We start from the raw sequence: 25,294 nt of genomic DNA on the forward strand, positions 1-25,294 counted from the left end.
AGGAGAATTGATACGTTCTGCCCACCATCAAAGCTGAAGGTCAGGAGTTTAAATTGTGAACCAAGCTCCAAGATAAATGTTTCTCTGCACTGCAATGTTCATAGCAGCACTATTTACAATAGCCAAGACAGAGAAGCAACCTAAGTGTCCATCAACAGATGAATGGATAAAAAAGATGTGGCACATATATATATAGTGGAATACCACTCAGCCATAAAAAGGAACGAAACAATGCCAGTTGCAGCAACTTGCATGGACCTAGAGACCATCACATTAACTACAAGTCAGACAGAGAAAGACAGATGCCACGTGATATCGCTTATATGTGGAATCTATAAAAAGGGGTACAAATGAACTTATTTACAAATTAGAAATAGACTCACAGACAGAAAACAAACATATGGTTACCAAAGGGGAAAGGAGGGGGAGGGATAAAGTAGGAGTTTGGAATTAACAGATACACACTACTATATATAAAATAGATAAACAAGGTCCTACTGTATTGCACAGGGAACTATATTCAATATCTTGTAATAACCTATAATGGAAAAGAATCTGAAAAAGAATCGATTCATATTATATCATAACTGAATTACTTTGCTGTACACCTGAAAACAACACATTTCAAATCAACTGTACTTCAATTTTTTTTTTTTTTAATAAATTTATTTATTTATTTTTGGCTGTGTTGGGTCTGTTGCCTGCGGGCTTTCTCTAGCTGCGGCGAACAGGGGCTACTCTTTGTTGCAGTGAGCAGGCTTCTCATTGTGGTGGCTTCTCTTGTTGTGGAGCACAGGCTCTAGGCACACAGGATTCAGTAGTTGCAGCACACAGGCTCAGTAGTTGTGGCTCTTGGGCTCTAGAGTGCAGGCTCAGTAATTGTGGCGCACGGGCTTAGTTGCTCTGTGGCATGTGGGATCTTCCCGGACCAGGGCTTGAACCCGTGTCCCCTGCATTGGCAGGCGGATTCTTAACCACTGCACCACCAGGGAAGCCCTCAATTTTTTTAAAAAAAGGATACAACACTGTTTTTCTGATAGTAGCCATCCTAATGGATGTGAGGTGGTATATCATTGGAGTTTTCATTTGCATTTCACTAATGATTAGTGATGTTTGAGTATCTTTTCATGTATTTATTGGTCATTGTATATCTTCTTTGGAGAAATGTCTATTCAAATTCTTGGCCCATTTTTGAATTGATTTGTTTGAATTCTAGAAGTTCCCTATATATTGTGGATCTTAATCCCTCATCAGATATATGATTTGCAAATTTCTCCTATTCTGTGAGTTACCGTTTTACTCTGTTGACAGTATCTTTTGAGACCCAAAATTTAAAAATTTTTAGGAAGTCTGGTTTGTCTGTGTTTTCTTTTCTTGCCTGTGCCTTTGGCATCCTCTAATAAGTCATTGCCAAATCCAATATTGTAAAGCTTCTGCCCTGTGTTGTCTTCTAAGAGTTTTCTAGTTTTAGGTCTTAGGTTTAGGTTATGGATCCCTTTTGAGTTATTTTTTGTATATGATGTTGGGAAAGGCTCCAACATCATTCTTTTGCATGTCGTTATCCAGTTTTCCCAGCACCATTTGTTAAGAAGACTGTCTTTTCCACTTTGAATGGTCTTGGCACCCTTGTTGAAAATCATTTGACCAGGTATGCACAGGTTTAGTTCTGGACTGTATTCTGTTTTATTGGTTTATATGTCTGGCTTTATGCCAGTACTGGCTTTATTTTTTAGGTTAAATCTTTGATCTATTTGGAATTTGTTACAAGGAATGAGTTACAGGGATCCAGCTTTTTTTTCTTCAGACTAAATGGCTAATCCATATCATTTATTAAATAACTCTGATTCTCCATGGATGCCAAATTTCATCATGAACTTTTCTAATATATGGGTCCTTTTATCTATTCCTTTGATCTTTAGCACTCTGTTCCTAGGCTAATCCCATATTTTTTTATTTACCCTATCTTGATAGTACATTTTAATCCTTAGTAAGGCTGGTTTCTGATTTGATTTTTGTTTGTTTGTTTGTTTTGGCCATGCTGCATGGCTTGCGGGATCTTAGTTCCCCGACCAGAGATTGAACCCATGCCCCCTGCAGTGGAAGTGCAGAGTCCTAACCACTGGACCACAAGGGAATTCCCTGGTTTCTGACTTTTGGAAGGCTGATGCCTTATAGAGCACATTGTCTAAACTTGCCTGATATGGTCATTTGACCCTTACCTTGAATTCTTCCATAGATACTAGCACATCACTTTAAAATTACTTATCTTTGTAACTATAACTCATGACTATGAATAAAACATAAGTTAATATCCATGAAAAATTTGCAAATGAATACCTTAACCTATTTCATATTATTTCACCAGTCAGTAAATCAGTGTTGAAAGTTCTGCTACCCATCTCAAGGTTTGACTCTGTTTTTAGTCACATATATTTATCTTTTCTCATTTTCTCATTTGTCTCTTTTAGCTTGAAGGCATTTTAAAACTTTCTAATTTGATTCTTGGTAGGTTTATTTTAGTAACCTAAAGTTTGGGAATTAGGATAATATAAACATAGTTTTTCCATGAAGTTAAGGTCTATAAACATTTTGTCACAAATTTTTTTAAAAAGCATATTAAGATGGAACCCTATAAATTCCTGATTTCAAACTATATTGCAAAACTATAGTAATCAAAACAGTGTGGTATTGGTATAAACAAAGATAAATTGATCAGTGGAACGGAATAGAGAGCCCAGAGATAAACCCACACGTATGTGATCAATTAATTTGCAACAAAGGAGCCAAGAATATACAGTGGGTGTTGGGAAGACCAGACAGCCGCATGCAAATAATGAAACTGAACCACTATCTTATACCATACACAAAAATTAACTCAAAATGGATTAAAGACTTGAATGTAAGACCTGAAACTATAAAACTCCTAGAAGAAAACATAGGAGGTAAGCTCCTTGACATTGGTTTTGGCAGTGACTTTTTGGATTTGACACCAAAAGCAAAGGCAACAAAAGCAAAAGTAAACAGGTGGGACTACATCAAACTAAAAAGTGTCTCTACAGCAAAGGAAACCATCAACAAAATGAAAAGGCAGCCTACAGAATGGGAGAAATTATTTGCAAAACATATATCTTATAAGGGGTTAAAATTCAAAACATATAAAGAACATATACGACTCAATTAAAAAACAAGCAAACTGATCTAAAAACGGGCAGAGGAACTGAATAGACATTTTTCCAAAGAGGACATACAAATGGCCAACAGGCACATGAAAAAGTGCTGAACATCACTAACCATCAGGAAAATGCAAATCAAAACCACAATGAGATATCATCTCACACCAGTTAGAATGACTATTACCAAAAAGAGGAAGAAATAGCAAGTGTTGGCAAGGATGTGGAGAAAAGGGAACCCTGGTGCACTGTTGGTGGGAATGTAAATTGGTGCAGCCGCTACGGAAAACAGTGTAAAGGTTCTGCAAAAAACTAAAAATAGAACTGTCATACCACCCAGCAATTTCACTCCTGGATACCTATCCAGACAAAATGAAAACACTAATTTGGAAAGATACATGCACCCCAGTGTTCAAAGCTGCAATATTTACAATAGTCAAGACATGGAAACAACCTAAGTGTCTATCGACAGGTGAATGGATAAAGAAAATGTGATACACACAACACACAGACATAGACATATATACAGTGGAATATTATTCTGCCATAAAAAAGAATGAAGTCCTGACATTTGTGACAACATGGATGAACCTCGAGGGCATTATGCTAAGTGAAATAAGTCAGAAATTTCTGAGACAAATACTGTGTGATCTCATTTATATATGGAATCCAAAAAAAGAAAGAAAGAACTCATAGATACAGAGAACAGATTGGTGGTTGCCAGAGGCAGGGTGTGTGGTCGAAAAGAGTGAAGGTGGTCAAAAGGTAGAAACTTCCAGTCATAAGATAAATAAGTTCTGGGGATATAATGTACAGCATGGTGACTATAGACAAGGTTGTATTATATATTTGAAAGTTGCTAAGAGAGTCGATCTTAAAAGTTGGCATCACAAGAAAAAAATTTATAATTATGTGCAGTGATGGATGTTAACTAAACTTATTGTGGTAATCAGTTTGCAATATATACATATATCAGGTCATGATGTTATACACCTAAAACTAATACAATGTTATATGTCAACTGTATTTCAATAAAAAAGAAAAACATCAGATCCTCTTATGAAATTATGCAAAAATGAGTGACCAGCAGAATGGCCATCATCAAAAAATCTACAAACAATAAATGCTGGAGAGGGTGTGGAGAAAAGGGAACACTCCTGCACTGTTGGTGGGAATGTAAATTGATACAGCCACTATGGAGAACAGTATGGAGGTTCCTTAAAAAACTAAAAATAGAACTACCATATGACCCAGCAATCCCACTACTGGGCATATACCCTGAGAAAACCATAATCCAAAAAGAGTCATGTACCAAAATGTTCATTGCAGCTCTATTTACAATAGCCAGGACATGGAAGCAACCTAAGTGTCCATCATCGGATGAATGGATAAAGAAGATGTGGCACATATATACAATGGAATATTACTCAGCCATAAAAAGAAATGAAATGGAGGTATTTGTAATGAGGTGGATGGAGTTAGAGTCTGTCATACAGAGTGAAGTAAGTCAGAAAGAGAAAAACAAATACAGTATGCTAACACATATATATGGAATCTAAGGAAAAAAAAAAAAAAGGCCATGAAGAACATAGTGGCAAGATGGGAATAAAGACACAGACCTACTAGAGAATGGACTTGAGGATATGGGGAGGGGGAGGGGTGAGATGTGACAGGGTGAGAGAGTGTCATGGACATATATACACTACCAAATGTAAAATAGATAGCTAGTGGGAAGCAGCCACATAGCACAGGGAGATCAGCTCGGTGCTTTGTGACCGCCTGGGCGGGTGGGATGGGGAGGGTGGGAGGGAGGGAGATGCGGGAGGGAGGAGATACGGGAACGTGTGTATATGTGTAGCTGATTCACTTTGTTATAAAGCAGAAACTGACACACCATTGTGAAGCAATTATACTTCAATAAAGATGTTAAAAAAAAAAAATGAGTGACCAGTTACTTAGCTCTAAAACCTAGTCTTAAGTCATATTCTATGTAGAAATGCATATGAATTGCAACTTTAAGAGATTTCACAACTACGACTTTCAAGGTGCAGGGTACTTAGGATTCATTGTATGTCTTCTACCATTCTTCAGTACAACTTCTGTGAAAAACTATTTCCTGTCGGGTGTCATTACATGATACTTTATCTTGTACCAATGTATTACATTCACATTAAAAAAAAAAAGAGAGAGAGAATCATTCTCTCCCCAAAAAGGAATTGTTAAGTAAGTTTGGGAAACACCCTATACCATACCCATCTAGGAGTTTTGTCATGCTCATTAGCATATTAAAGACTCTTAAGAATTCCCATAGCAAAGACCTTTGTCTAACTTTGTTTACCTCAGGGTTGCATAATTAATGTGACAGAAGTAGGTTGTTTCATGTAATCTCTGATCTTGAAGAGCTTATGTTTAATGAAACAAACGCACTATAGTAAATGCTACCCAACCAGCATATGATTTTGTAGTAGATTCAGCAAATACCAACTTAATGTCCGTTCAGAACAGCAAAATTTGTGCAGGTGTCCTAAAGCAGTATGTGAATTTCATTTAGTGGTAATATTCTCTCCATACAAATAGAGACAAAATATAAAGAAGTGTTAGGTTGCTCGCCAGAATACACACAGGATTGAGACAAACTGGAACCAAAGCTCGTATGTCCAAACAATGATGTCTAGGCTGTGTTTACAAACAGAACCAAATTTCAAAGTGTACTCCCTGCCCCCCCCCCAAAAAAGCAAACATATTTATATGGAATCCCACAAATTCAGGGTTTGGATATTGGTTGAGCTGTCTGTCAATCTCCAACTTCACCAAATAGGAATCCTCATTTACAGAACAGGAAGAGTGTTTTATTTTTCCCTTTTTAAAAAAAAAAATTAATTTAATTAAAAAAATTTTTTTAGGTAAATCTTCAATTAAGCAAGGACTTCTGGCATTTGCTAATTGGAAAATAATAAAGAAATTTATTCCTGTATATAATTATGACATAAATGTGTAAATAGAAATGGCTTAGGAAATAGTACAGATTTTTAAAAAAATCAAGTCCATGTTTTTCTGGACAATTACCAATACATGTTAAATGTAGCTATTTTGAATTTAAATTAAGATATTTGCTTTTTAACCCAGCTGTCAAGGGTGTAAATCAGGAAATAACAATAACTGAAGATTTCTGTTGAATGTACGTGAACTGTTTTTCTGGTAATGTGGTATGTTCAGAGAGGCATTCACACGGAGTTTCTCAGGCTACTCTACTTCAAGTAAGGTACCAACTTGTGAATTCTCAAAGCAGTTAAGTGTAGTATTCAAATGCTTTTGTCTTTTACAAAGTTGGTAGCTTTTATATGTTACTTAGTATTTTAGGTGTTAAAAAAATGCATTGTAATCAGTGGTTGCCAAGAGTTAGGGTTATAATTATAAAGGGAAGTGCAAGAGAGTTTCTTTGTGATGATGGAACAATTTTGTATCTTGATGGTGATGCAGGTGACATGAATTTATACAGTCTTTAGTGTACATCCAAAAAAAAGTCTGTATAAAAACTGGTAAAATCTGAATAAGGTCTGTTGTGTGATTTAGTTAATAGTATTATACCAAATGTCACTTTACTGTTTTGATAATGTCCTATGGTTATGTGAGATGTTTTTCTTTTGGGGAAAGTGTACATGGGAACATTGTATTAGTCTTGCAACTTCTTGTGAAATCTAAAATTATTTTAAAATTAAAAAGTTTTTTAAAAATGCTATTTATACTTCTATTCAGTATACTAACCGATTAAAAAAATACTTTCATGTTTCTCAGAGCCAGATGTGCAACTTTAGTTCTTAACAGATTTCTTGAGGACTAAATGCTATTTACTTTTATTCAGTCATTTAGTAACTGTTCATTAACTGTCTACAGTAGGAGGCATTACAGTGTCTTAAGAAAATGGGCTTTGGAGTTGGCTCTGGTTCAAATCCTGGCTCTTCTACTTTTAGCTGTGTGAACTTGGGGAAGTTACTAAATCTCTCTGAGCTTCAGTTTCTCCATCTATAATGGGAATAATGATAATGATACACACTAATTGAGCATTATAATATGTGATGAGTTACTATTTGCACCTTACATAATTTAACTCATTTAATCCTTATAACAATCCTATGAGACCTATGAGAAAGGTGCCATTTTAACATTTTCAAATGAGGAAACTTAGGCACAGAGAAGCTAAGTTACTTGCACAAGGTCACTCAACTGGGAAATGCTGGAACCTAGATTAAAAGTCAGCTGGATTTTCTGTTTTTGCTATGCAGAACTAGCTTGTTGACGACCAACTGTCCCACCAAGAACAACTAAAAAGAAAAATAAAATGTATTTAAAAAATTTGTTTGAAGGTTTTGGAGACCTACCAGGGGAACCAGGACATTATAGGCCACCATCCTGAAGTCACGGGAAGCCTAGAGAAGTTGCCTGGTGTTCAGTGTGACCCTTCCCCTTAGGGCATTTGCTGATTTGTAAGTTGTGGCTGAGAGACTGAGAAGATGAGCAGAAAGTGGTCCCAGAAAGTTGAGGAGCTGAGCAGACCTGTCCGTCTTACAGACCTTGTGGACAGAACTTTGGGTTCAGGCGCCAACAAGGAGGAGGAAGCCTGGTAGATACTGGAGTCCTGGTTGGGGGAGGAGTGAACCAGAAATGGACAAGGCCTCCCAAAGATTGAAGCTCAGCTTCCAATCAGCTCGGTTTGTTATTGGTTTAGGGTAATCTGCCCCTACTCTTAACTGCCTGCCAGAAGCCGAAGTGAATGCTTTCTGGAGAAATATAAAATCATTCTAAGCCTCAAATTATTTACTTAATTTTCCACAAACGAAGTCTAGCACTTAGTCAAAAATCATTAGGCGTTTACTTAATTTTTTGTAACCGGTGTCTGGCACTTAGTCAAAAATCATTAGGCGTATCAGGCAACCAGACCAAATTATTCAAAACAGAGAGGTATAGGTAGTGGAGTTATCAGATTTGCTTTTTAAATAACTAAGATTAATATACTCAGAAATTTATTTAACAAGATGAAGAACTTCAGCAGAGAATTAGAAACTATAAAAAGGAATCAGATGAATATTTTCAAACTGAACACTGAGATTAAGAATTCAGTAGATGACTTTATCAAGCAAAAGAGAGATTAAAAAAAAGGATTAGACATTTTTTGAGAACCAAAGTGTAGAGAATTTCTCATTAGCGGACTTGCACTTAAGGAAATCCTAAAGTGAGTTCTTTAGGCAGAAGGAAAATGATCCCAAATGGAAGCACAGAAAGGGTATAGAAAGGACAGAAAGGGTAAATTTGTGGGTATATCTAAATGAATGTCTTATAGAGTTTAAATTATATGGAGAATTAAAGAATACTTAATGGTAGCACAAAGATGGGGCAAGAATAAACAGTGTTAACGTTCTGTGGTTCTTGTATTGTCTTAGTGATGTGTAAGTACTAATTTAATTCCTACATGGAACATTGTAATCTCTAGGGCAACTACTATAAGAATAGTAACATAATGTATAAATAACAAGCTACCACGGGGGAAATGAAATAATGAAACATTTAACAATAAAGCAGGCAGAAAAGGAGAGAAAAAGGAACAGAAGAGGACAGGTGGTTCAAATAGGAAACAGTCCAACGGTAGATTTAAATCCAAACAGTTAATTAGATGTAAATAGACGTATGCTGATAAAAAATACAGTCAGATCTGGCTTTGTTCTAAAAGAGCCCTGGCGGTCCAGTGGTTAAGACTTCGCCTTCCAATGCAGGGAGTGTGGGTTCGCTCCCTGGTCAGGGAGCTAAGATCCCACATGCCTGGCAGCCAAAACACCAAAACATAAAACAGAAGCGATATTGTAACAAATTCAATAAAGACTTTTAAAAAAAAAAGGTTCACATCAGAAAAAAAATCTTTAAAAGAGCCAGTTATTTACAGCTTGTAAGAGTTGTAGCTTGAAGTTTAGGATACAGAAAAGTTGAGGGAATTCCCTGGCGGTCCAGTGGTTAGGACTCTGCTCTTTCACTGCCGTGGCTTGGGTTGGATCCCTGGTTGGGGAACTAAGATCCCGCAAGCCGCGCAGCATGGCCAAAAAAAAGACAAAAAAAAGTTGAACGTAGAGTTGGAAAAAGGGTATACTGTGCAAACTTAACTAAACCAGCCCTGGTACTTGTGCCATGCTGTACTTAGCTCATAATGTGGTTGCTAGATTTAAATCAGATAATCTTAGAGTTTTCAAAAGCAATGTCCTCTGTGTTAGGTACCCAGTAAATTTAACTATTACGTCTGAGGCACCTTGTTTCTTTTTTTTAAACATAATTTATTTTTCTTTTTTTTATTAAAGAAAATTTTCAACTTAAGTATAGTTGATTTATAATGTTGTTAGTTTCAAGTGTACAGCAAAGTGAGTCAGTTATACATATATATATATATTCTTTTTCAGATCCTTTTCCATTATAGGTTATTATAAGATATTGAATATAGTTCTCTGTGCTATACAGTAGGTCTTTGTTGTTTATTTTATATATAGTAGTGTGTATCTGTTAATCCCAAACTCCTAGTTTATCCACCCCCCTTCCCCTACCTTGTTTCTGGAAATAGTATTCTTTTTTCCTTTTGAGTCGATAGACCAAGGACAGTGTCTCTTGTACCATTGTATGCATCTGACTCATGGGTTGCTTGATTTTTCAGTAGCTTCCATATGTACACATTTTATCCCTTTTCTTAAGTTTTATGTTTTCATTTAACTCACCATCACGGCTGTTATCTCTTATCTTTATTTTAAATCTACTCTGTGGTGCCTCTGCCTACTGATAATGTGTGAATTATTTTATGCTGAAGTAATCTACTTTGAGTACTATCTGTAGAGTTTCCAAACTAATGACATTCTTCCTTTTTTCCTCTGTACTTTTATGAAAATGTTCAAATTCTTCAGAATTATTCTTTTATAAATTATCATCCATATAATGAATATAGATTTCCTCAGTCATGTCACCTGTCTTTTGGTATGAGGGCTGTTTGAAGAATAGGTAATGGTGTAATTATTTATAAAATAATACCATAGAACTAATTAGAGAATCTTGTCTGGATCTTTGCTTTGTATGACAGTCTGTCGTACGTTGGTTAAACATCAATTGGAGACATCTTAAAAGGCTTTTGTTCTGTTCTGCTTTTGATGTTTCATTTAGCTTTTTGGGAAGTCACATTGCTTTTTGTTGGACTGAAGGAAAGGATTAAAAATGATTAAAATGATTGTATTGAGTCAGATCTGAATCATCCAAAATTGGTTTCCCTAGACAACCAAAATAGTGGTAATTTTGGATTGAATTTGGCCTTCTACCCATAGGTTAGTGGGTACATTTGTATCTGTGGAATATTATATAAGCCTTTCAGAATTGGCTAGACTTAATGAGGGCTTTTCTTTGGGGTTTCTTTCTCTTTTAGGACATGTGAAAATGAAGTTTGCTGTAGTTAATTTGGTGGGTAGCAGTAAAACCAAATATCTGTGTCCTTTCTTTCTGAATATGAGGCTTAATACTGAAAGTTTTTAAATAACCTTTTTCTTATAAATTTTAACTGATGTTAACAAAACTGTGTGAGTTCTTGCAATTTAAGTAATAGTTTCTTTATAGCAAGTCATCTGACCTGGACTGTCAAGGAAGTTAACTACTAGGGATGGTAGAACTCATTAATTTTGGTTTCACTCCTGTATTTATTACTATTCGTTTCTCTTTGAACAGGTTGTTCCTTTCAACAGCTTTTGATGAAATTCAGAAACATACTTTTTTACTTGAGCGGTTGTCATGAGTAAAAATGAAGTAGGAAAATAAAATCGCAGATTAATGAGAGCCATGTTGTATTGTTCACTAGGCAGTGAAATCAGCTGTGCAGACCATCACTGTTGGAGGAGTGAGCACATCACAATTTAAGACAATTATTCCTCTGGCAACTGCTCCCAATGTCCAGCAGATTCAAGTGCCCGGAAGCAAGTTTCATTATGTCCGACTTGTTACTGCCACAACAGCCAGTAGCTCCACCCAGGCAGTTAGTCAGAATCCCAGTACAAACACTCAGCCTCTTCAGCAAGGTTAGTAACCATTTTTTTTTTTTTAATTTATTTTTTATTTTTGGCTGTGTTGGGTCTTCGTTGCTGCACGTGGGCTTTCTCTAGTTGCGGCGAGCGGGGGCCACTCTTCATTGTGGTGCACGGGCTTCTCATTGCGGTGGCTTCTCTTGTTGTGGAGCACGGGCTCCAGGCGAGCGGGCTTCGGTAGTTGTGGCACACAGGCTCAGTAGTTGTGGCGCACGGGCTTAGTTGCTCTGCGGCATGTGGGATCTTCCCGGACCAGGGCTCCAACCCGCGTCCCCTGCATTGGCAGGCGGATTCTTAACCACTGTGCCACCAGGGAAGCCCTAGTAACCATTTTTTTTAAAAACAATAATTAATGCTTTGAACATTATTATAGAAGTTGGTCCTTTTCTTGCTGAAATCCTGATTAAGTATGGCATTTCAGCTGAGTATGAATCAGCAGCTGTTGCAGAAGGCAGTGAAATAGAATCCCAGTTGTATATAACTATAGTATTTTGTTCTGCTAGAAACTGATACACGGTGTGCTGTAATACCAGATAATCAGACTTAGTCATCACTTTGTGGGTAGCCATGTTATTGCTGGTTTAAAAGCCTACCGTTATGCCAGTGGGATAGTTTAAATGGAACCAAATTATTTATCTTATTTTCTAAGCTACAAAGCCGTCTAAACTACACAGGGTTTGGGGGTCAGTTGAAATGACCAGTAGGCAAGGTATAAATGATAAATATGAGCTTTCATCCTTTACTTACTTTGAATCTGTAATTGCTAATGAAAGTCAGTTAAAATGTTATTTTACTCATTGGTATTTTTCCTGAAAAGTATTCCTGTTTGTAGTCCTACTTTGTTTGTGTTTAATCCTTCCAGCCTCCTGATACACATACACAGACTCACACACATAACCTTTCTCCATATTTATCTACTTGTTAAAAAATTGAAACTGTGAAAGGATGAGGACAGTTTATATTTGGGGCCTAATTTTTTTCCTTGGAAGACTACTGCATATTCTGTCAATGTCAAAATGACATGGCAAGTGAATGATCTGTTGTTTGCTGGATGTAAATAGATGAATTAAAGACCATTTGTTTGCGCCTTCAGTTTTATTAAGGGATCAGAGGGTTGGAGCTGTCCGTTGCTGATAGCTAGTTCATCTAAGGGAAAGTGGAAGAAAAAACTTGGATTTTAAATTACTGATGGGAGAAAATGGAGGGTGCATGAGGGAAACAGTATTTTAGTGTGTATTCTCTTAAAATTAGACATCTCAAGTAATTATATTTTCTATTTCCTCTTTAACCTGATTTTGAAAGAAAATCTTCTATTACAGTGTTCTCAATGAGAGGAAAAATAAAATTTGCATGTACTGCTGACTAAGGAAGTCAAGTGTATATTCTCTCATTACTTAGCAAGTGCTACTAAGTGCTGCAAGTCCTATTTTCTTATATATCATAATGATATAAAGCAGTCATTAGATATAGTTGGTTATATTTTATGTTTGTGTGTATACACATATGCTGAGTATCTATTTCCAGTGTAACGTTAGCACTGATTTACTCATTATCAAGAATAAGCGTTTGGTATGAGTAGAAGAGGAAGCTGAAGACCCAGGAAGAGTGGAGGAATGGGTTGGACATTTCATAATTCTAGTGTTATTTGCCATTTCCTTCTTTTCCAACCTTATGTCTGTCTTTCTGCTTCTCTCTACCTCGCTGTTCTCTTTGCCTCCTAGCAATCCCTCACCCCCCTCCTGCTTCCCTGCTGCTTCCTTTTTTGCTTTCCTTCACTTTCCCTCTCTGTTCTCCCCTCTGTCTCTCTGGCTTCTTCACCTCTCTCTCTGTATATTCCCTCTTCCCACCTACTCACATACATATACCACCCATGCTATTTCCCTCATATCCACCCATATTTCCCTCTTTTTGTCTTGCTCTCCTATCCCATAAAAGATCTGGGTATATGTAAAATATATTATTTCACACGAATAAATTTACAGGAATGAAGGAGTTAAATTTACAGTTTTCATTAGAGATACACTAAATAGTTGCTGTAGTTCATAAAATGTATTGATGTGTTTTTCTAAAAGCTTAATTCCCTATGAGGGATTTACTTAAATGCCAAAGGGAATTGGGCTCATCTTATACATTTTCCCATCAAAGCCATACAAACACCAGTATTCAAACGTTCCACCATATTAATTGCTGGCTGGATGGCAGGTAGCACAGTAGAAGGACCCAGAAGATTGCTTGGTTAACCTCTTTAGAATATGATCTACAATCTTGGTTAGGGAGGAAATCAATTTAAGAAATTAAAAACCCTCAAACACTTGCAGGTATGGTTTCTAAAGTTTCAAAGGAGACTGTTCTAAAAGGATTGTTCAGAATTGCTATTAAAGACCAAAAAAATTAAAGATTATGCCAGCATCTATGAAAACTGCAGTAGTGGTAATGTGGGACCATGCTCAAAAGTTGAGGAGGAAGCAACTATGCCCCAGTTAAAAAAAAAAAGTTGAGGAGGAGAAATCCAGACTGTTGACGTAGTTATATAAGTATGACCCCCTTCCCATGTATATTTTATAATGTTCTTTTTTCTGACCACTACGTTTTCTGTTTTCTTCATTCCCCAGATTTCAGTTAAAACGCAGCATGCATATGCCAACCTAATGTAAACCCAGAATTCCCAAGTTTTCTAGCTCTGTGTGTGTGTGCGTGCATGCGTGGGGACACTTCCCTGTCCTTATCCTTATGAGAATCATCCAAGACTCCCATGGGATGTGAGTAAGGGCAGGACACACACTCCTTCCCTGTCATTTCGCAGACCACCAGGAAGTTCCTACATTTCTCTAGCTGTGCAGTTACCTCAGAATTGCTGCTTGTGTGCTCATGAACCAATGACCATCATCGCCTTTTCAAGGAACAAGTGGTGTAGGGTGTCCTCTCTTCAGTGTCCCAAGCATGAATTCAGGCTTTTAATTCCTTTTAAGTCCTTATAGTGTTGCTACAATGGTTATTATAATCAAAACAGAACAGGAAGCAATTTCAAATCGGGTATCAGATGGCACTGCTCCTGTAATTCATGGTCATACACTCTTTTTGTAGAGCAACGTTATTGAGATACAGTTCTCATCTACCATAAAATTCACCCTTGTTAAATACAGTACAGTTTAGTAGTTTTTAGTATATTCAGAGATATTCGATCACCACCACTGATCACACGCTCCTTCTGGAGGTCTCCGACCTTCCCACCTTCCCCCTTCTCCCTAGTTTGTCACCTTGCTGCAGGGGCCTGCTCCCTTTTAGATCAGAGTACTCTCTCTCTAATGTTCTTCCAGGGCTCTCAACTTCCCATCTTCAGCCATCAACCCTTCCATCCCCACCAAAAGTAAAAAAAAATTTGTTAACATTGTTAACAGCCTTTCTATCCAAGGAAGTCTGTTCTTTTTCTTTTATTGTTCAGAACAGTTTGTTTGATTCAGTGTTCACAGCAGTTTAGATCCCGTTATCTCAGCCTCTCTCTTTCATAGCAGGCTCTAGGCCTTTTGCATAAATAAGACCCGAAGGGATGTCCTTTCTGTCTTCTTAAATCCCTCCTTTAGACTGAGGAAATGGCAGTAGGCAGTATTAGAAATGGTACTTCTTTTGATCCAGACATACAGGTCTAGTACCAGCCTCTTTCCTGAACTTCGTCACTGTATTTCTCCCTGTCAGGTTTCATCTTCCCTTTAGATCAGCTCATCCTTGCATTTGTAATTCTAATAGCTGTCATTTTCCCATTCACTTGAAAGCTCCGTGATAACCGATTGTTTTTCCCTTGTACCTACGGTTCCTGCCATCCTTTCACCTCCACCCTGTCTCTTGCAGCTGTTCTCTCCTTTCCATTCCCAGTGCCATCACCCCAGATTAGACTCTCATGTTTTGTACTCTTCTAACTTTCTTTGTTTCTTGCAGCTCTGTTCTGTTTTACACACGGCTGCCGCGTACAGTTTCTTTTTGTGCCATTCCAACAATGTTTCCCAACACCACAGTCCTCAGAAACTTCTCATTGCCTGCTGAATTAAGTATACAGATCTCTACCCTTACATTCAAGGCCTTCAACAAAACAGCCACAGTCTGCCTTTTTTTTTTTTTGCCAGCGCTTGCCTACTTTAACCCTAGGTTCCAGCCAAACCCGTCTGTCCCGTAGCACTCTGTGAAGTGCCCAGCATCAAGCCTCCACTTCTCTTGCTCTGCCTCTGTGTGGACTGCCCTCCTCCAGTCTGTGTGCCCGCTCTGCAGCCTGAACATTGGTCAGGACTGTCTCAGGCACTGTCCTCTACGCAGCTTTCCCCGTTGCCAGCCCCTGCCAGTCAGGTGTATTATGTTCTGTCTCCTTTTGGTCTCCCACAGTGCTTTCTCTTTTTTTTTTTTTTTTTAACAATATTTATTTTATTTGGGTACTCGTCTAATCTGCTCTACTTGAATGTAATCTCTTTGAGCAGGTGTCTTGTACTATAGTTTCCCTGGAACACTGTCTACAGTGACATTTATGTAGCAGTAATGGTTGTAATAACAAGAACAATAACAATAACGGGAACTAACATTTATTGAGCGCTTACTATCTGTTGAGCACTGTTGTAGTAAATTTTCATGAATTAACGTATTTATTTCTCTTACCTTGTAAGGGAGATACTATCCCTATATTGCAGATTGGGGATACAGGCAAAGAGAATTTAAGTAGTTAGAAAGCAGCAGAATTGGGATTTGAACCCCCAGGGTCTTATGACTTAGGAGACTACATTCTTTTTTTTTTTTAATTTATTTTTTATTGAAGTATAGTTGAATTGAGGAGACTATATTCTTAACCTTGCTGCTATGCTGCCTTTTAGTAGTACTCTGTAAATAATGAATTGTACACAGAATTAGAAATAGTATAGAACAGCATTGTTACCCGAGTTCCTGGATGGCAGTTTTTAATGTATGCATCATTTCATCTCACTGGATTTAGTAGTGAATATATAAAGCATCTGAATACAGGCTGAAGTATTTTCAGTAGAATATCTTAAACGACAGACATTCTCTCATAAAGTGGATGGACTTACAGCTAGCTACCTTAGATATAAGTTCCCTAGTTAGATGGGTTAAAGAATTTTGAAAGTAACTGTCTTGATTAAAGATTCCTCGAAATAGGAAAGCAGTGGAATTCTTTAAGCTCTCTCACGAGGATATCGTGAGGGAACTAAGTATCTTACATGTTTTAAATACTATTTTCTGTATACAAACTGTCCTTTTCCTCCTTCCTTTTTACAAAGCAAAGCCAGTGGTCGTTAACACCACCCCAGTGCGGATGTCAGTGCCACTCGTCTCAGCGCAGACTGTCAAACAAGTGAGTATCACATCACTTCTTCTCTCAGTCTCTCCCAAACAGACAATTTACTTTTAAAATTGAAAGTTAAGATTTACGTTTAAGAGATTTATTTATTTATTTTTATTGAAGTGTAGTTGATGGACAATATTATATAAGTTACAGGTGTACAATATAGTGATCCACAATTTTTAAAGTTTATACTCCATTTATAACTACTGTAAGAGACTGGCTATATTCCTTGTGTTGTACAATATATCCTTGTAGCTTATTTATACGTAATAGTTTGGACCTCTTAATCCCCTAAGTTTTAAGAGGTTTATACTGAATTGAGAAACTGTGAAATTTATTTTCGTGGTCGTTGACATACTTCCTTTCTTTTTAGGTTGTTCCGAAACCAATCAATCCAACTTCCCAAATAGTCACCACCAGCCAGCCACAGCAGCGGCTTATCATGCCTGCCACCCCACTGCCACAAATCCAGCCAAACCTCACCAACCTGCCACCAGGCACTGTGCTGGCACCGGCTCCGGGAACAGGGAATGTAGGCTACGCGGTGCTTCCTGCTCAGTATGTGACTCAGGTATGGGCAAAAAGTTAAGTCATTGCATTTCAAAAAGGTTAATTGGGTCGAAGATGTCTAGCATTATCACATTCTAAAACTACTCAGAAACATCTAACTCAGTGTTTGGACTGTTTCCAAAACCTTGAATTGTTAATGAAAACTTCTGAGTTTATTTTTATGTATCTTTAGTATTTAGAAATATACAGCACAAGTCAAGTATACAAGTTAGGCAATTTGGAGCTGAGAACAGTTTGGTAGGAGGGCAAGATCATGTAGATACAAGAGAAAATACATTGAGTTAAAATCAGCGGAGTCCCAGTGAGTTTAGAAAGCGCTGTGACTGTAATGAAGCTCCTCCTCACATGATGAGTATGGTGCCGCTCACCTGTTCTTGGAAAATAAGTGACATATCGGTAGTGATCTGTCGAGATCTGGGTATCTTTGGCATCAAAGCCACATATTATCCAATTGGCTGGCTTGGGTTAGGAGTGCTGCTTTCTGGAAGAAGATAGAAGTTGTTTTCTTTTTCATGTAAGAATCAAGCATATTAATTAGCACCACATTCTAAGCTGTTGAGTTGATCTACTCAAGATTATAAGAGAGACAGAAACCTGTGTACTTTAAAGAAGTGTACTTTGGAGTATGTTATGTGGCTACTGATTGAAAAAATTAGCGTTCAGTATTTTTATCATTAGCATCTCTTTTCTTATGTTTAGAAATGTGTGTAAAATAGAAACTTAATTATTACGTATGTAACTTCTCATTCTCTGTAACTTGTGATAAATGATCACATTTATTTTATTTACAAGTAGACACATTGCATTTTTCTAGCCAATACAAGTTTTACTACAGTACTTTCAGGACATTCATCTGAAATTTCCTAATTCTGATATCCTTATTCCACTGTGAAAGAATTTCTTATATTTATACCATGTAGTACCTTAAAATGTCCACATTGTTTTTAACTCTGGTATTAGTTTGGGGTCTTTAGAAGAGCTCTATGAGGTAGTGAGTATATTTGTATGAAATTCTCCGTTCTGTTTTTCCTATTTTAATAGATGAATTTGTGCTTCTTACCCATCATTATATTTAGGAGTATTGTCCATTTTTGTAAATATGTTCTGAAATTACCTTTCTTTATATGTAGCTACAGCAGTCTTCCTATGTGTCTATAGCAAGCAACTCTAACTTTACCGGAACACCTGGTATCCAGACCCAGGCAAGGCTTCCGTTCAATGGGTGAGTGAGCTATTTGAATATATGTAAGTTAAGTTGTTGGATCAGGTCAAATGCAACATCAAATATATATATATATTTCAAAATACATGTATTTAATTTTTTTCCCCTCAAAGCCATGTGAGTGTGCCTCTGCCGTACTTTTTATTTTGAAATACTTTAAACAGAAAAGTTGCAGGAATAGTCAGAGAACTCCCAAGTTATCTTTTACTCGGATTCACCAGTTCCGGCACAGGTGATTTGTTATTTTCTCTCTCTTTTCTCTCTTTCTCTATCTCCTCCTGAATATGCTTTTAAAATGATATTAACTAGCTTTTAGATTGTTATTTAGGTCTTTGCTTTTTCTTTTGTTTATTTGTTTTTTAATCTGTCAATTGCTGCCTTTCCAGTATTGGTTGAGAAGCAGTGCTTTAGTTAATTACATGGAACCAGCCTACCTCTCCTCTCCCCTCCTAAATTCCAACTTCACACACCCTTTTCTACTTACTACCTTTTATAATTGAATCCCAAAAGAGTTTAGGAGATTTCAACTTTAGTTCTCTTAGAAGAAAGAGTAAATTTTGTGGAATGTCCTTCAGAAACTATTGATAACTTCCTTTTCTTTTTTTTTATCCATATCTTGGCTCTCTACCTTTCTTTTCATGCTACAACTTGCTTTTCAACTTAATGTAAATGGAATAACATAACAAACTTTTATTAGAGATGGGTACATTTGTTAAAGCTTTATTTTAGGAGGAATTTACAGATTAGAGACTTTTCTCAGTTTAAATAGTTACCTTTAGTTGATTAAAATGTATATCTTTTTGTTTGTGTCTGTGTAGCATAATGCCATCTGAGTCTGCCAGTCGGCCCAGAAAGCCTTGTAATTGTACAAAATCGCTGTGTTTGAAATTGTAAGTCTTTTTGCTGCTGTTTCCTCATTTGATAGAACTGAAAATGCTTTTAGAAATAAGTGGAGATAACTAAAAATTCTTAAGAGACCAATTTCATAAGTCTAAGTAATTAAACATACAAGTGAATGAACACATATGACAGTGTAAAAAGACTCTTTAATTCATTCAGAAAGAAATAATTTTAGAGTCTTTACCACAGATGAGGCACTAGAGTAGGGGTTAGGGATCCAGCTGCATGAGACAGACATGATCTCTGTCCTTGCTAATAAATCTGATCTTATTTATGACTTTTATATTTGGTCTCTTAAATGAGATGATACTCTGAGTGGTTTTTTTAACTTGTTGATTAATTTGCTTGTTAGTACTGAAGAGATTTGACATGAAACAGTTAAATAAAAAGCAATGGTCTTATGGGGGTTTAGAATCCAAAGAAACATGACAGTAGTTCACGTGAGCAGGTTCCACTAATATAATAGAATATAGCCCATGTTTTTCCTTTTTGTGATTTTGAAATAACTTACTTTTGGGGTGCATAAAAATCACATAGCTCTTGTGTTGACAGCTGTTACTACTGGAACTAAGTATCTAAACCAAAATTCTGGGAGCTGGTGACTTTACCTTTGAGCCTTGTCAGTACATGTTGTTAACTCTATAAGTAGGTGGCTCTGAGTACATTTCTAAAATGCTTTACTGCATATATAATGCTATTAAATAAGATAATTTCTACTTTTGTTTCTCTTAACAATGACTTTTTTATATGACTTACAATGATTTTTATATTCCAGATACTGTGATTGCTTTGCAAATGGTGAATTTTGCAACAACTGCAATTGTACTAATTGTTATAATAACTTGGAACATGAAAATGAAAGGCAAAAAGCAATAAAGGTTATTATTTCTTATTTCATTTAACTGGCAAAAGTTTACAATTTCACCTGTTTTTTTGTTGAGCTCAAGTATCTTATGAAGAAAATTAATTCCCTTTGCAGAATTTAAGTTTAATCTACTGTGATTTAACATCACTTGATATTTGATCTGTTTTGATAGGCATGCCTTGACAGAAATCCAGAAGCTTTTAAGCCCAAGATAGGGAAAGGAAAGGAGGGAGAATCAGATCGACGTCACAGCAAAGGATGTAATTGCAAACGATCAGGATGTCTTAAAAACTACTGTGAATGCTATGAGGTGAGTTGAGGTTGGGAAAAATAATCTAACCATCTTTTGAAAATAACTTTAGAAAGTGCATACAAAAAAATTTACTTGTAAACTGGGAAATTACTTAGCTATTGCAGTTTGAAAAGCCAGCCCAAGGGCCCTAATTTGAGGAGGACCTACCTTCTCGCCTCCCAAGCAGGGCTTCAGAGGAACAGTACCTTTGTTTTGTCATTACAGCTTGGGGTCTCATTAGTAGAGTTACCAGCTCATAACTTCGTGGTCATTGCACCTGAAAGTATGCGAACCACAGCACCAGTTTATTGATTTTCAATAAAAATAACATCAAAGTGGACAGGGAACTCTGTAGTAGTGGTTCTCCACTGAGGGGTATTACTACCCAGTTTCTCCCCTACAGACTTTTCGGAAATATATATGGATAATAGCCTGCATTTCAGGGTGCAGTCCTGAGCGTATAGTCTTATCTTGTTCCAAATGCCAGTAGTGCCCTGTTGAAGAACACTGCTCTGTGGAAAATTAAATTATGTTAGAAGGTTTGCCTTGTGAGCATAAAAATAGGTAAGGAGGAATACGTAATTGCTGGATGAGGTTATTGGCTATTGTGAGGTGACTGCATCCATTTTACCATCTAACCATCCCACTCAACTGGCTGTTTTTATTTATGGGTCAGGCAGCATCTTTTCTGGAAAATGTATATTGAAACTCAGCTTTGATAGATGCCGTGTAAACGATCCACTTGTTTCAGACAAAGTACTATTTAGTTTGTTATTTTTATTTTCAAAGCTTAAATAAAACAGCCTAGTCATGCCCAAGATTAATCCAAGGTTACTACAGTTGGTTTCTTGGTGCGCCCGAAACTCTTTACTGATAATCTTTTGGGTTGAGTCATTCCTACGGCGGTTGGCTCTTCTCATCTGTTATATTTTCATTCGTTCAGATTTCATATGCAGAGGGAAACCCTTATTTTAGTTTTGGCCGAAGGCCTGGCCTGGTAAAGTAACACCGGCAAGCACTGCGCTCTCCCTTGGCCAGGCGTGCTCTGCTCTAGGAGCGTGTACCTGCAGCCCAGTGCCCCACCCCATACCGGGTGGGTCGTAGTAAAGACTTTGTGTACCATATTCTCTCTGGAGTGAATTCTTAATTTACATATTTCAGAGGTCAAATACTCCTCTCAAGAAGTACAGTAAAGTAACATTTTGTTAGTCCTAAAGTCAGTAGGAGTGAAAATTGCACACAATCAAGATTATTTTTGAAAGTCTCTTAAACAGTGTCGCAGAGTCCAACAAGCCAGTTTTTCATCCACATTGGGAAAGACTGACTCTTGTTTGCACACCTGACAAAATCGGTGGCTTCTGTTCACAGACCATATCATACAAAAATTGTCATGAATATGTAAGCATGTAAGCTATAAAACCAATTCCACACACAAAAAAGAGAAAATGGAAACTGATATAAAGCTGGGTCAGAAGGGCAAAGAAAGCCTTTCTTGCATATAGCATTGAACAGTCAATACATGCTAAGCATATGAAATTCAGACATACATGAACTAAATAATTGAACTGGTTGACAATTCTGTGAACTAATAGAAGTAGAAAAGGCAGTGGACTGGTTGAAATATGTTAGAAGAGAGAAAGCTGCTCTATCTATTATGATAAAATCCTTGACATTCAGGACATAAACAATGTCTAATAACTAATATGTTGTTCTAAAAGACCAAGCAATGGAAGAACTTGGAATACAGTGACCTCTGACTAGCAGTGGCCAGTTGGCTCACTGTGAATTAGTTACGATGTTGTCTGACGGTTTGTGTTGTTCATCTTTTGAATTGACTTGGCTTTTTTGGTCCAGTTGGTCTGCATCTGGATAAGACATTCATGTCCCTTTCACACGCCTTTCAGGGCTTGTTGATTGAATGAGTGACTGTCCACATTATTTAAGTGATGGTGACTTTTCTTGTGACCTTTTGTCCCCCCTCCCTCTTTTTTTTTTTTTTTTTTTTTGGCCACAAGAGAAGTTGAATTAGCAATGCTAAATGGATGACTTGTATTTCTAATTTCTCCCTCCTGAGTTCCTATTAGACATTATTAGAACCTTTCTTAAATTCTTAACACTTAATCCCAATTACCATTATCAGTATGTCTTCTTCCCCCAGAGGTTAGGAATTTTATCTCTTCACCATTAGATACTTATTAAGTATTGCTTCAGTTGGATCCCAGACTGGCTCCTAGTAAATAAGCCGATTAACTCAAAAGGTATATCCATTTTTTTTTTTCCTTTGGTAAATGGAATTTATTAGTGTATTGTAAGAAAGGCACAGGGTAGATGTATTCATAATATGATCCATTTATCTTACTGTAGAGAGGAAGGACAGTAGGTTGGTTTGTTTATTTAAATTGATGTGGGTTTGCACAAGAAAAAGTAGCCAACAAAAGATACTAAAATTTACTGGGAGTCTGGGAAATGTAAATTAAAGAACGAGATCTCACTTTATTAAAAAGAGCTATAGTATACATTGTTGGAGGGAATGTGGGAAAGGCTTCCTTTATCCATTGCTAATGAGATGTGAGGTGTTAGAGCCTTTTGAAAAAACAATCTGGCCGCATCTATTAAAATTAAAATACATGTACCCTTTGACCAGTGAGCCCAATTCTAGAAACCTAGCTCATAGAAATAAAAGCGTAATACATACAAAAAAATGTTTTTGTTTTTTTTTTAAAATGATAACGCACTCCACTTTTTTGTTGTTGTTGTTTTTAATTATTATTTATTTATTTATTTATTTATTTGGCTGTGTTGGGTCTTCGTTTCTGTGCGAGGGCTTCCTCTAGTTGCGGCAAGTGGGGGGCCACTCTTCATCGCGGTGCGCGGGCCTCTCACTGTCGCGGCCTCTCTTGCTGCGGAGCACAGGCTCCAGACGCGCAGGCTCAGTAATTGTGGCTCACGGACCCAGTTGCTCCGCGGCATGTGGGATCTTCCCAGACCAGGGCTCGAACCCGCGTCCCCTGCATTGGCAGGCAGATTCTCAACCACTGCGCCACCAGGGAAGCCCCCCAAAAATGTTTTTATGCATTGTTTGTGGAACTCAAGAACTGGAAACAAAATAAATGGCCATCAGTAGAGGAGTGAATGCCCAAATAAAATGTGGCACATCCATACCAGGGATTAATAGCCAGTCATTAAACAGGATGAATTCAGCCTATGCCAGATGACTTGGAGGGAGGGATTTCATGAAGTATAGTGTGAGAAAAGGAAGATGCAGAAAAGTGGGTATATGATTATGTAAAACAAAAAAAAAAAAAGAAAGACTTCTGTATTGGTTGAGTTAATATATGTACATAAAGGCTGTGTTTTTCATAAATATACATATAGTTTATATATCTTTACATGAAAGGACACACTGGTTTAATATGGTCTGTTGAAGGGTTTGGGGACTCTGGACAGGGGATTCAGGGAGGGGGAGGTATTCATAATAAAAATAGCGTCTGTGAAATCCCTTTGATATGATACTGTGTGTGTGTTTGCATAAGTGGGAGGTCACCAACATGTTAATGGTGATTTGATTGAGGTGGCTGGATTCTGGATGACCCTTATTTTTTAATATTGTAATGTATCACTCATTTTTTAATAAAAGAACATATGTTATTCATATCAGTAGGAAAATCTATAGTGGGGGAAAATTGGCGTGGAAGGCCTCAAACAAACATAGTATAGCCACTTTCAGAGTGGCCAAGAATGCTGGACCTATGCACATGCATAGCTGGCTCCTTTGGTGTTTGTCAGCAAGAGATGTTTCCATTTTATCTATGTCAGTTGACCAGCTAACTCTGTTACCTATTGACTTGATCGTGGAGTCTACTATAGTAATGTCTTTTGGTTTTGATTTGGAAGCTTTTCTTTTGTAAATCTTTTAGGCAAAAATAATGTGTTCCTCAATATGCAAATGTATTGGCTGTAAGAATTTTGAAGAAAGCCCAGAAAGAAAGACATTGATGCACTTGGCAGATGCAGCCGAAGTAAGGGTACAGCAACAAACAGCAGCAAAGACTAAGTTATCCTCTCAGATTTCGGACTTGCTTACTAGGCCAACACCAGCTTTGAATAGCGGAGGAGGAAAGTAAGTCAATATTTGAATATCTTTTTATAGTATGATATATTCATTTTTGGTGAAGTTTCTTTTTTTGGGCAAAATTGGGCTCATACTTTTGGTTGTTGCACACCTGACTTTTGCAATTTCTATCTGTAATTACTTGTAAAGGAATTTAAAAGTAACAGAAAAATCACTGTCAGATATACTGTACAGTTCTAAAATGCACGGTAGTGTATTAGGTCACTGTGCTTAATTTAATTGGATTTCTCCCTACTAAGATGAGGTAACTACATAATTTGACAAACCCTGAAGAAAACCAAAATTTTTATACCTCTTACTGGTTGTGTTGTTATTCATATTTTTTCACATTCTTACCTTCCCGTGCCCTTGTGGCACTTTCCCCACCCTGTTGGAGAGCCTATCACACACTGTGTTATTGTACAGGAATAACAAGGAAAATAACAAGGAAATATTATTATCCTTATTTCCCTAGACTGCTGAGCTCTGGAGTAGGAAAGCTGGAGCTTTACAGTCAGGCCGACCTGAGTTTAAATCCTGTCTGTGCTCTGTTGTAATTTGTGACTTTGACAAGCACTTCACCTCTCTGAGCCTTACCTCCGTTTTCTTACCCTTCACATCACCCTTTTCACGTGGCTGTGCGGAGTAAAGCACAGCTTGGCAGGGCTCAATGCAACATAGTATGCTGACTTGAATTTGTATTAGAGAGTTTGTTAGAGGTTAATCTGAGGAATTA

The 25,294-nt window shown here is 37.1% G+C and overlaps 1 protein-coding gene across 8 annotated transcripts in view; it reads left to right on the forward strand.

Annotated features, from left to right (window-relative positions):
- LIN54 (lin-54 DREAM MuvB core complex component) overlaps positions 1-25,294 on the forward strand; it is a 70,681-nt gene that overhangs the window by 39,197 nt on the left and 6,190 nt on the right. For 7 of the 8 annotated variants that reach the window (XM_082391118.1, XM_082391122.1, XM_082391116.1 and 4 more), the window contains exons 5-12: positions 11,038-11,254; positions 16,534-16,607; positions 16,972-17,169; positions 18,299-18,390; positions 19,209-19,280; positions 20,066-20,168; positions 20,328-20,465; positions 24,365-24,567. In XM_082391118.1, coding sequence (XP_082247244.1) covers positions 11,038-11,254; positions 16,534-16,607; positions 16,972-17,169; positions 18,299-18,390; positions 19,209-19,280; positions 20,066-20,168; positions 20,328-20,465; positions 24,365-24,567 — 1,097 coding nt within the window. Of the gene's footprint in view, positions 1-11,037; positions 11,255-16,533; positions 16,608-16,971; positions 17,170-18,298; positions 18,391-19,208; positions 19,281-20,065; positions 20,169-20,327; positions 20,466-20,672; positions 21,272-24,364; positions 24,568-25,294 lie in introns of those variants that run through there. The other variant, XM_082391120.1, reaches the window with a different exon arrangement.

This window comes from Balaenoptera borealis, assembly GCF_965194805.1.
Source record: "Balaenoptera borealis genome assembly, chromosome: 4".
Classification (NCBI taxonomy): Eukaryota; Metazoa; Chordata; class Mammalia; order Artiodactyla; family Balaenopteridae; genus Balaenoptera; species Balaenoptera borealis.